Source organism: Lycorma delicatula, chromosome 2 (assembly GCF_047948215.1).
Source record: "Lycorma delicatula isolate Av1 chromosome 2, ASM4794821v1, whole genome shotgun sequence".
Classification (NCBI taxonomy): domain Eukaryota; kingdom Metazoa; phylum Arthropoda; class Insecta; order Hemiptera; family Fulgoridae; genus Lycorma; species Lycorma delicatula.
Window position 1 is genome coordinate 209,643,474 of NC_134456.1, and position 12,877 is coordinate 209,656,350.

Sequence of the window (12,877 nt, forward strand, 5' to 3'; positions counted from 1 at the left end):
AGATTTATACACACCAAAAAAAGGTTTTTATTTTATCGTTTCATTTTTTCTTCTTTTTTAGCAGAAATAGTACATGCTGCACAATTTCATAATTCATTCCTCAGTTTTTTGATGAAATTTGGGTTGATGCATAAACATGCATACGTAAAAATACAAATAAAGCTATAATACTAGAGATATATTACTTTAGTACTGAAGATTTTACATAAAAGTTGGGGTACCAAAATGTTTTATCCAATTCTATTTTTTTATCTTTCAGTGCAGTTACATTTGCAGTATTATAAATATGAGTAACATTGTCTATCAAACCATCTTAATTAATTACAGATGGTTGGTGTCTATTAAACCCATCAACATTCAGTCAAAATGTTGGCTTTTTGGTAAAAAAATCTGCAACATTTAATTGCATAATAAAAACCTTTAAAAATTGATGTATACTCATAAATAAATTGAACTCATACTAATTTTGTTGTTCTTTAAAAGAGATTTTATAGTAATTTATTATTTAAATAAGTATGATTTTTCACTAATAATTACAATTAATCACAATTTCCAAAAATACTCAAAACTATTTTCTGTGTATTTTTGAATTAGTGTAATGCAATTTAGAAACAACCATGCTTTTTTCATCATGAAGGAAGCAACTGAGTGAAGTACCAAGGTAATTTAACTCTTATCCATATTTGAGATAGAACTTTTTCTAAAACTAGAAATACATGACTTTCTATAAAACCAAACAATAAACTAGATTGCAATAAAATTTTCTTCCAGATCAAATGCTGATGCTATATCATAATTAAAGGGGTAGATAAATAAATAAATTATAGGTATGTAAAAAAAAAGCTAGTATCACAGAACAGTAAAATAAACTGTCACATTATTTCTTTATTAGAGAATGTTTTCTTTGTTTTATTAATATACTGTCTCACAATAGCTAAACTGTACTAAGATAGTTAAGTTTAAAACAGTTTCAGATCGCTTCTGGGTAGGATTGTTAAATGAACCCTATGACCAAATTGCACAAGAAGTATTGGTATTCAGATGAAACACTTAAAACATGAAACTTGCCCACAAAACAGATATCACAGTAGATGATCATTATACGAGAATTTTTGTGCTTTAAATTAGATTAAGCCCACCAGGCAGTTAATGCATCATCATGGATACCGGTATTCTTTGGTGGTTGGGTTTCAATTAATCACATATCTCAGGAATGGTTGACCTGAGACTGTACAAGACTATACATCATTCATACATAACATCCTCTGAAGTAATACCTTATGGTGGTTCTGAAGGCTAAATAGAAAAAGAGAGCTCCAATTGGTCTAGTTGTTAACTGACTGCAAATCAGTTGTTTAACAGCTGATTTTCAAAGTTTTGTGGATCAAATCCCAGTAAAAGTTGCGTTCATATGGATTTGAATAGTAGACACTAGATAACCGTGTGCTTTGATGATTAGGGTTCAATTAATCACACGTCACAGGAATGGTCAGTATGAGTCTGTAGAAGGAATGGTCAGTATGAGTCTGTAGAAGGCTACACCTCATTTATATGATGTCATAAATATCACCTTCATCTCATTTGGCTGGGGGGGGGGGGGTTTGCTAATTGTTCACTAATTAAAGAGCAACATACATATTACGGAAAGAAAATATTAAATTAACTACTAATCAATGGAAAGGCCAGAAGCCATTAATAATTTGTGATTTTATTGTTAGTAAGGTGATTTAAAAATGAACTAATTCAATAAAAGTTCATAGTAATAAAAAAGCATGATTAATTCATTATTCTCAATTAAGTTATCTAGAGGCAGATTTAGACCTCAACTATCTTCTACTGTTACAAAACACGAAGAAGAAAACTGAGTAGGTGTACTAGACAACAAACAGGGCTGGGTTTGTCAACTCTTTACCACGTAACACTAAAGCACAGCAGACTTAGATATTTGTAATAGTTAATGTAAAGCCCTACAATATTTGATGTGTAAAATTACTAAGATGTTCGATTTTCTTACTTCTGAAAGAGGAGAAAATAACAACTAATAATCAGAGATTAATTATTATGTAAATCAGATGTATTGTGTATTTAAATTATAAACTAATAATGACAGTTTTAATTTGAAACAGGGTTTTTAGATAAAAATCGGAATCCACTTACTAGTAATTGGGTACAGTTGATAGAGACATCTAAAAATGCATTCCTGAAAAGTTTATTCTTAGATGAGCTGAATAAACAGAATCAACATTCACAAGCCAAAGTTCAAACAGTTTCATCACAATACCAACATTCTCTTGGAATCCTTCTGCAGTTAATAAATTCATCTCAGCCTTATTTTATTCGCTGTATCAAACCAAACTTACACAAAAAACCAAAAGTAAGTAGAATATTTTATTCTAAACTTAAAATTAATAGAAATAACTTTAGTTATAACAAATTTCCAACCAGTGACCAGGGATGTATCCAGCTGAAAACAGAAGGGAGGCAACTTTCTGAATTTAACATCTTTCATGGGAGAAGTTTAGTACATGAAGGGAGTGCAATAATACATAATAACAAAAGGAAGAATAGAATATTTATTTAAAAAAAAAAAAAAAATTTGTCACAATAGTTTGCGAGCAATAGATACAAATTAACTAACTACAACTTCAACTAATTACTCCTTGTTAGCAAAACCACACTGTCAATGAATGCTTAACATAGCTAACTCATCTAACCTGTTTTCACCAATGGTGCTTTTTAGCCATGTTTTAATTAGACAAAGCGAATAAAATAAAAGTTGATAGTATTTGTTTGCAGAGTGTGAAAGCATTATCAGCAGTGCCTTTCTAATTGTTGGGAAAAATGATTCACTCTTTTTTAAAACCTCAATTATATTTTGTGCTTCCTGCATCCCATTTCACATTTTAAACCACAATTCGTTTCTCCTTCAATTGTAGAAAGTTGCACAAGCTGAAGTACTTTCACCCATTCCTCCAATGAAACGACTCTCATATTAATCAGATGAAAATTTATCAATGAAAATGCAAGCGATTTGTCTGCAGAAAATCTGACTTCTAAAGAGGATATGATGGAATCCAAGTAAGGAATTATTAGACACCTTTTCTAAAATTCAGATGGAGTTTTGGATGGATGATTGCTTCTGTGCTTCTGTCGGCTAGCAATGCGAGTGACGGTTATATCAACATTCAAATACATTGCAAAATCATCTGCTTCTTTTAAAATGGCAGTTGTGACATTCTCCACATAGCTTGAATGTGCTGGTTGGCTTTGATCGCGTCAAGTGTCTTCAGTTGACGTGTATTTGCTACAGGTTCCAGTATAGCGGAAAACTTAACATTTAATGCTACCGACACAATAAATTAAGATCTGCACGCCACTGCATGCATTCAATAAGATTTTTTCTTGTTAGTTCATTTCCCTTTTCGGCTAAGGTCTCTAATGCATTAATAACATCGACGAAGTGATCCTTAAAAACATAGACGCTTTTTTATTTCTATAACCCCCTTGTCTCATGCAATGTAGGAACGGTAGCGATAAGTTAGTGTCGAAAAAAGGACTCGAAAAAAAAGAGCAATGGAAGTATAAGGCTTTTTTTGTGGTTTAGTGTCAAGATCGCACTTACTCTAATCCTTTCTTACACATTGTGAAAAATCTTCTTTTTTTCCCTACTCCCCCCGGACCGAACAGACAATTAAGTAAAACTTGTCCTTTAACACTAAGGGGCCTTCCCCTACCGGCATGGCAGGTCAGCCCCCCGGTTGGATCTTTTCATTCTTTATTGCCCACTCTAATGGGGGTACTCCATTACAGGATTCCTCCCACCGGTATCGGGTATTTTCGTTTGTATCCCGTAACCTAGTTTCCCTTGTAGTTCTCAATCGATCATCAGAATCAACAAACCTCAGCATGCCGGCTCTGCCGATTGAGGCTGTCGACCCAACCCTACACTAAAACCCTCTTCTTCTACCTTCCATATCTTTGCATCAAAGTACCTCCCTCGAGTATTCTTCCACTTTCCTTCATTTACTCTGCGACGTCAGCGTATACGGAACTATGTCCGCCGGCTTCAGATTTGCAATACCAGCCCAACTACGTTGTTCCATCCATTCCTCACACTTTAAAAGGGTCTGCTCAACCGAATTCCGTTCACCGTAATACATACAGTCAGGCGACTCCCTCCTCCCAATTCCATACAAATACACTTCAAAATTACCGTGACCAGTTAACATTTGCATCAGATAAAACTCGTCTCACCAAACCTTCTGTTATACCATACTCTTAAATCGGGAATTAATCTCCTCGTCTAGCCAGCCTTGACATCCAAGTTCCATCTGTCTTGCCGTACTCTTAGTGTTTAATTTCTAACTTCAGCACTATCACCGTCTTCATACTTATGGGCACGCTCAAGAACCAAAAGGTCTATGGGGGGAGTCCCTGCCAGTACACATACTGCGTCATAAGATGCCGTCTGATATGCTGCCATTACACCAAACAAGGATTTTCGATGAATTCTCTCTAGTCTGACTCGGTTTCTCTGTGTACCAAATGCATCCTTCCAACAGGGATTACATACTTTTATACAGGGTCAAGTAAAAACAAACCACAAAAAATCTAGATAATTTTAGCTCCTTACTTTGTTTTTTGTTTAGTTAGACCAAATGTGATTGTCTAGGTTAATTAATTATGAAACTTTTACAATATTTCGCGGCGCCCCTGTGAAGGGAGCCCAGGATGCCGCGGCGCACAGTTTGGGAATCACTGATATATACCAGATTTATAAAGAAATCTGTGTGAGGGGATGTATATTAAATTATTTAAAACTACTTTTAAAACAATTTAATTAATTGTAAAAAAATTCAGAATAGCTATTCTCTCTCTCTCTCTCTCTCTCTCTCTCTCTCTCTCTCTCTCTCTGTGTGTGTACATATATATATATATATATATATATATATATATATATATATATATATATTCCTATTTATATATGTTGTGTGATAATTTATAGCATTAGTATTTAACCAAGTACATCATACTGAATAATAGTTTTTTTTTTTTTATATTTATGGTTTACCAGGAATTCAACCATGCACTCTGCTGCTGTCAATTACGATATTCTGGAATGATGGAAACGGCAAAAATTAGGCGTAGTGGTTATCCTGTACGCTACAGTTACATACATTTTGTCCACAGATTTAGAATTATAATTGGATCACCTCCAAATATAAAGGTAAATAGTATATCCGGCAAAAACTATTTTACATTCTTAATCAATCAAAACTCGTGTAAAAAGAAACGGAATTTGCACAAACTATCAAAGATCAACAAATACCTTAACTTTTCTTTTTACGGCAAAATACTTAATCATATATAAAGTATAAATAGCAGCAGAATCAGAAAAAGTAATCCGTAATACCATACGGTAACATAAAATAATAAGTTGTATAAACATAAAAGCGACTTGCTTCTGCGCGTGAAAACTAAACTGAAATGTTTTCGGTTTGGATAACAGGCACCGTAGTAGCCGTCGTAGTCCAAGCTTCAAGATTCATCGGGGCACCTGTACTTCTTTGCACGACCATCGACAAAGACTCAATTCGTCTTAACTGATGATCTCAGCAAAAATCAGTAAAATGTACGTTTCTTATAAAAACTGATTATACTGTTTGCCCAAAAAGTCTAGTTATGGAACCACACCTTTGATTTCCGACTATCCTTCTACAAATTAGCAGTTAATTTGTTCCCAAACATAATTTCTATCACAATTTCCTCTCTATGTTTGAAATATTCTACAATTCTATCGAAGATTTTTACGATAAATCCTTAGAATTAAACATCTTGCAAATATTATGATTACTGGGTAATCTCAGATGGTTACTTTCAAATATTTTATCACAATTACACATTTAAAAAAATGGTGGAGCTTATCTTTTTTAGTGATCTATTATTATTTTGTTCATAGTCTAAATTGCTACAGCCCACATGGTCAACTAGTTAAATGGAAAATGTGTCCAGTACAATGATTTAAAGGAACCACTTTATTAAATTAGTCTTTTCTGGCAATTATCCTTACTACTTTCCGAAAATAATAAAGGATAAACCGAATACAGTTTTTAAGCACAAATAATTATCCTTTATTACTTTCTTGACTGTAGCGAAGTACGCTGCTGCTATAACGGGAAAATACACATATGTCAAAAAAAGATCTAAAAAATTGGTATTTTTTTAAGTTTTTTGTCTAAAAATAATAAAAAACAATAAATTTAAAATGGATTGTAAATAATGTGCGAAAAAAATTATTTATTCCGATGCTCCCAAGTCCACAAAAATCTATTTTTGACAGATGGACGTTTTGTTTGATAAATATATGTATGTTGGCGTGTTCTTATAATTGTGGACCCCGTTGATCGATTTTTTCAAATTCAGTAGACAGGTACTATCTTCGAGGGAAAGAATGTATTACATTTTTGCTAAAAGGGAGGGGGTTGGTTGTTTTGGCCAAAATAAAAATTTCAAATCTTTACCCGGGCACTTAACGCAAAACATTTTTCTTAGAAAAGTTGACTTTTTTTTTATCAAGATCATAAATTATCCAAAGAATTTATTTAATATTCAACCGTCCTCAAAAAATGACTGTATTTTTTTTTAGCTATATCTTGCTTCAGAAAAAAGAGCTTCAAAATAACGAGTTTTTTCATCTACATTTTCTTCATCAATAGTTCTTTAGACCGCTAAAAACATTTTTTGCCCAACCCACTCCAGTGGTGTGGAAAAACAAATTTTTAATTTAAAAAAAAAATATTATTTTATTTTAAATTTAGATTCATTTAGCAAGTTAAAAATCGCATTTAAAATGTAAAAATCTTAATCTTTTTATAGTCCTTACTCTTTAGTATTTCTTGAAAAAATAAATTAGCTAAAAATGTTCACCCTCTTTCAAGAAAATTAGAACTTTGTTTCTTTAGAATTACGACTGTATCTTTGTATTTTTCGTGCAATTTAAAAAAAATTATTTTTTTAAATTTATTATCATAATTTAGGTACCATTTTCTTAAAAATTAATTTTACCAGAATGCTTTCTCTTGAATAAGGAGCTTCCAAAATGAAAAAAAGATTTATTCAAAATTTCAAATTTTTAATGATCAAAATGTATTCTGTCAAACAAAATTAACTTAATATTCCTCTCCTGATGGAAATCTCAAACTATTAAAAAAATTAGTTTTTTTTAAATTTCGATTTTAATATATTTAAAATGTGATTTAATCGCTTGCACCAGGCGAGTTATTATCCAAATTTCCATTCGGATGAGTAAATACCTATAAAACGTAAATTAATGTGAATATAAAGTCTAAATAAAAAACTCCTAGTTGTTTATAACTAGTAGTTTTGCTTTTTCTTAATATAGTAAAATAAATGCGATCTAAAATCATTATCACAATCGGTCCAGAAATCTTTCAGTAAATCCTGTGAGACGGTAATTTAAATGTCCTTAAAATCTGAATACCAGAAACATCTGGGCGAATATGCGAATAACAAACTGAAAAATGATGTGTAAAGTAACGAAATGTCAATGGCCAAAGCCAATTTAATTAAAACAGTTCCTGTAGATCGCTAAATTTTAACGACTCTGTCAATAAATAGTTTTCAACAATTGTTGCGTCTTGCAGTAACTCTTCTTATCTTCCTTCCAATAGTTATAGTTAATTTTCAATTAATTTTTTTTAATATGACAAATAGTTTTTATTTATTTGACTATTTTATTGGTTATTAGCCGAAAGAATGTAAACGAATATCACAAGAAATATGTAAAAAGGTTCTTGGATCGAACGACTACCAACTTGGAAAAACTAAAGTCTTTTTAAAAACACAACATGATGTTTCTTTGGAGGGAGCGAGAGACAGAATTCTAGAAAAGAAAATTATTATAATTCAAAAGAACTGCAAAGCATTATATGCAAAGAACAGGTAATTTTTACGATATTTTTTTTATAGACAAAAATAGTGATGTTCATATATAATTTCAATAATACGCATGGGCGGCTCTAGGCCTGTGTGACACGTGCGGCCGCAAGGAGGTCACTTTAACGGGGCGCCAAATACAGAGGAGGAAAAAAAGCAAAATAATTCACTAAAAGATTTGGAAAAATATTTAGTCTATAAAACTCAAACTATTAATATAGGCTACTAAATAAAATAATTTAATGTTGGTACAGCGTACGACTAATAATTAGCATCAAGCACTATTTATAATATTTAGTAATTTTAAGTATTCTACGATCTGTACGACTAGTATACAGATTTTGGGTATTTACCGTTACGTGTCTACACGCTACAGACAGTAACAGAAGGAATGCGGGACAAGCCGCAATCACACAGATTCGTACTTATGTGGAGAAAACGCTACAAAACGGCGATTTATCTGAGAAAATTTTAGCACATGTACAAGAATTTTAGTCCCCTAATAAGAAAATTTTCCTAAGTCTTCCTTTCTTTTCATTCAAGATTCCTAAAAAAAGTAAAAGACACGATAAAGTAAAATATAAAAAAATTGAGGAAAAAGGCTTACTTTATAGAGAAATTCGTCATAATTTAATGACTTAGTACGCGTTTCTCTGTACAGAAGTACAAATTCAATACCAAATTGTATATGAGAAATTTTACTGTCCTAAAATTAAGAAGTAATTAATTATTATGTGCAAGTAATATTGCTGTCCTAACATTAAGAACTGATTATATCTTTGTATTAGAAGTATATGTTGAAAAAGAGGTAGATAGTTGTGGGGGGGGGGGGGGCAAACATTTTGTCTCCAGCCCCTGATAATACGGCCGTCATTTAAAAGGAGTTTTCAAGGTAATTTTCTTGAAAAACTAATATACGAGGGTAAGTCAGTTATTATCCGCAATGTAGTTATAAATATTATTGCAATACAAATAGGAAACTTACATGTACATCATTTTTCAACCTAGTCCTCTTGCATTTCAACGCAATTGATCCATCGTTGCACAAGCTTTCTGAGGCCCTCATAAAAGAAGGTTTTCGGTTGAGCTGCGAGCCAGGAACACACCGCTTCTTTCACTGTTTCGTCCGAGGTAAATCTAAGGGCCCTTAATACCTCTTTGAGCGGACCAAACAAGTGGTAGTCAGAAGGGGCAAGATCAGGAATATACGTAGGAAGAGCCGGTACTTCAAAGTTGAGTTTCTGGAGCGTTTCAGCAGTGCGGGCAGCAGTATGTGGATGGGCATTGTCGTGCGACAACACAACACCTTTCGACAGCAGTCTTCGGCGTTTGCTTCGAATTGCAGGCTTCAGCTTGGCAGTAAGCATTTCACTGTAACGCGCACTGTTTATTGTCGTGCCCCTTTCCTCATAATGTTCCAGTACTGGGCCTTCTGAGTCCCAAAAACCGTAAGCATCAGTTTTCCTGCGGACGGTTGGGTCTTGAATTTTTTTTTGCAGGGCGAATTTGGATGTTTCCATTCCATACTTTGTCGTTTACTCTCCGGCTCGTAATGATGGATCCATGTTTCGTCACCCGTGATGATTCTGTCTAAGAAGATGTTCCGTTCGTTACCGTAGATGTTTTTGGCAGATGTCCAAGCGCGTTTGTTTATGTGACTGTGTGAGTTGTTTCGGGACCCATCTTGCACAGACTTTATGAAATCCAAGTCTGTTGTGGATGATTTCGTAGGCAAAACCGTGACTAATTTGCAGACGATGTGCCACTACATCGATAGTTACTCGTCTGTCTAAGAAAACAGTGTCACGTGCACGCTCAATGTTTTCCTCATTTGTGGCGGTAAACGGTCGTCCGGCTCCGTCGTGCGTAACACTTTGGCGATCATTTTTGAACTTTTCAATCCATTCGTAGATACTCCATTGCGGCAACACACTGTTCCTGTACTATACCGAAAGTCTTCGATGAATTTTGACCCCTGATACACCTTTCGACCACAAAAAACGGATCACTGAACGTTTCTCTTCTTTGGTGCAAACAGAAAGCGCAGCAGCCACGGTTAATGGCAGGGCAGCGATAATGGAACTAACCTAGCAGCATCAAACCTGCACAGACATAACAACAATTAAACCACGCATGCGTCATCTACGCAACACGACAGTAGTACCAATATAAACAAAAATATAACTAAATTGCGGATAATAATTGACTTACCCTCGTATTAAAAAATATTTGTGATTTTTAAATGAGGTAGATACTACATACGGGATTCTATAATGTCAATTTTTTTCCAGGCCGAAAAAAGCTTTCGCGAAAACATCGCCCGGACACGATGTATTTGTTGTAAATAACTAAATGTTAAAACTGACGATTAAAGATAAATTAAAACTTAAACCCAGCAACGTAAAAATACATGTTAAAGTAAAAAACCTGTAGCGTATTGGTTTGCTTGGCATTTCTCCCGCCACCGCCCTATTCGGTCGCCCTAAAGCATAAGACCGCATGTCTGTGCCACAACGGCTACTGAGCCTCGAAACAGTTTAGCGACCAGTGTCCTAAATAACTACTAAAGCTTAACTAACAGCGTAAACGGACTACGCGCGTTGCCATACACCACCGGCTTACGTGACCCAACCGCTCACTTGTCATATATTTACTAAAATGGGTAGGCGCACCCCGTCAACTACTAAAATTATATATGACATCCATAAATTAAAATTTACTTTGTCAAGACAGCAATTCGCTGCCACGCCTAGGTCGCTGAATGCCAGCAAGTACCTGTCCACTATATTAAAGCGCTTGGAGCCCTAATTGGCTGGTGGTCAGCCATATATCTCAAGGTTAGCTTCCCAAAGCAGTACGTTAGGAGTCTTTCCCTTAAGTAAACTACTGATGTTGGCTGAACATAGCAATCGCATCAAGGAACTCCCACATGGTCCGACAATGCGGTTCTCGCCATATTGACTCGCCGCTTGTGAGTGGCCAATTTTCCTCTTGACTTCTAAGTTCCAGGGTGGCCCGGTCTCTGCCCCCCCCCCCCAAGAGTTCAGATTAATATGATTGGTGAGCACCTGGACACCCGTTGCCCTTAAAAACGAACTCGAGGCATACCATCCCTCCAGATCCCCTATAAACTTGTACAGGGGTCTTCCCTTAGTCGTGATGTATCATTCCAACTGCCATGCTTCCACCGCGAGGCTCTGTAGCCTCTTCCGCAGGCGGGAGATGAGCAACTGAATGAAATTTAGATCCGGTGCATTGTGATCACCATTCCGTTCTGGTATTGGCCCAGCCCGAAACCGCATCCCAAATACCTCGGCCTCCCGGCCTCTCCGCAATCTCTACATGGCTGTCCGAACTGTCACCACTAAATCGATTGGGAGAGCCTAGAATATCCCTGGAATAATTCACATATTAGCCTCCCAGTTTAAACTTGTGACGCAATGCCGAATAACGATACAAGGATGTGGTGCCCTGTTAGTTGGCAGTCGAGCGAGCACAAACTGATGCATCTGTTTTAATGGAGTTTGTATGAGTCATCTGGTTGAGTGATCCTAGTGTTCCCTATTCGCAAACGTCAGATAATAACCTCTCGACAGCTATTGTTGCATGAGGACTCCACAGTGATATGTTCTTAGTCGGGCAAAGTTTATTGTTGGTGTAGCATCCCATTCACTTTGCCACTCGCAATGAACTACCCTCTTCAGAAAACAGACAAGATCGTTCAAAACAACGCGATTGGTCAAAGGAGACTCGAAACAAGCCTCTTTTGCCGCATTATCAGCATCCTCATTGCCTTAAATTCCAATGTGGCTGGAGGTATCCAGCAGAAACTCACAATTGTATTACGTCTAGTCATTTGCGAAATAACACACAGAATCTCACAGACAACAGGCTGTCTGGAGTACACGTCACTAATCGCCGCCAGCAAGGCACATATGGAATCAGAGCACATGTTGAAATGTTGGGATAATTACATTTAAAGCCTTATAAATAGCAAACAGCTCGACGACAAAAATACTGGCGATGCTGAGGAAGCCAAACATGTACGAGGGTTATCTCTAAAGTAAAGACCATTGGGAAATTCCTCTCCTTAAGGTTGGCGATTTTGTCGTTCATGGCCACGCTAGTAATATACAAACTGCATTGTTGTCTGTGAGTTGTCGCGTTGTATTATTTGATTGCGAGTGAGTTATTACATTATAAAATGAATAGGAAAATCGATGTTGCCGCCGTCTGTGAAATACGTGGACACGTGTTTTAATACACATACGTGTTTTAAACCGCCTTAAACGTTAAGCCGGTTGAAATTCATAGGCAGTTAGTTGGTTTGTACGGTGATAATATAATGAAAGAAACGTCCGAAAATGGTATAACAGAATTAATGCGCACGATGAAGAACATTCGGGAAGGCCCTCGATAATCACCGAGGACTTGTTTGAAACGCGTCGATGATGAAATCAGAAAAGACCGTCACTCAACGATTTCCGACCTGGCCCTTCTTTTTCCTGTTGTTTCAAGAGCTGTTATTGGACGTATTGTTCATAACCATTTAGTCTTCAGAAAGGTTTGTACACGTCGGGTGCCGCACGTCTTAACGGAACGTCACAAAAAAATCCCAATGGGATCTGCTTTAGAATTTTTGATGCGCTACACAGAAAAAGGTTATAAATTCCTTAATTCAATTGTCACCGGCGATGAAACATGGATTTTGTATTACATTCCAGAGAGAAAACGGCAGTGAAGTTAATGGCGTCATCCTCAATCACCACTGAGACCGACAAAGGCCAAGCCTCAGCCATTAGGACGCAAACTGATGGCCACAGTCTTTTAGGATCGGTTTGGCATACTGCTGATTAATTTCATGCCACGTGGAACGACTATAAATGCAGAAGCCTTCTGCGAAACTACGTAAGTTTCGGCA

The 12,877-nt window shown here is 35.8% G+C and overlaps 1 protein-coding gene across 4 annotated transcripts in view; it reads left to right on the forward strand.

The window, feature by feature from the left end:
• The window catches only part of LOC142319624 (myosin-VIIa-like), a 58,767-nt gene that overhangs the window by 37,406 nt on the left and 8,484 nt on the right, over positions 1–12,877 (forward strand). For all 4 annotated transcript variants that reach the window (XM_075357118.1, XM_075357119.1, XM_075357117.1 and 1 more), the window contains 3 exons: positions 2,127–2,374; positions 5,075–5,227; positions 7,769–7,962. In XM_075357118.1, the coding sequence (XP_075213233.1) occupies positions 2,127–2,374; positions 5,075–5,227; positions 7,769–7,962 (595 nt within the window). The remainder of the gene's footprint in view (positions 1–2,126; positions 2,375–5,074; positions 5,228–7,768; positions 7,963–12,877) is intronic.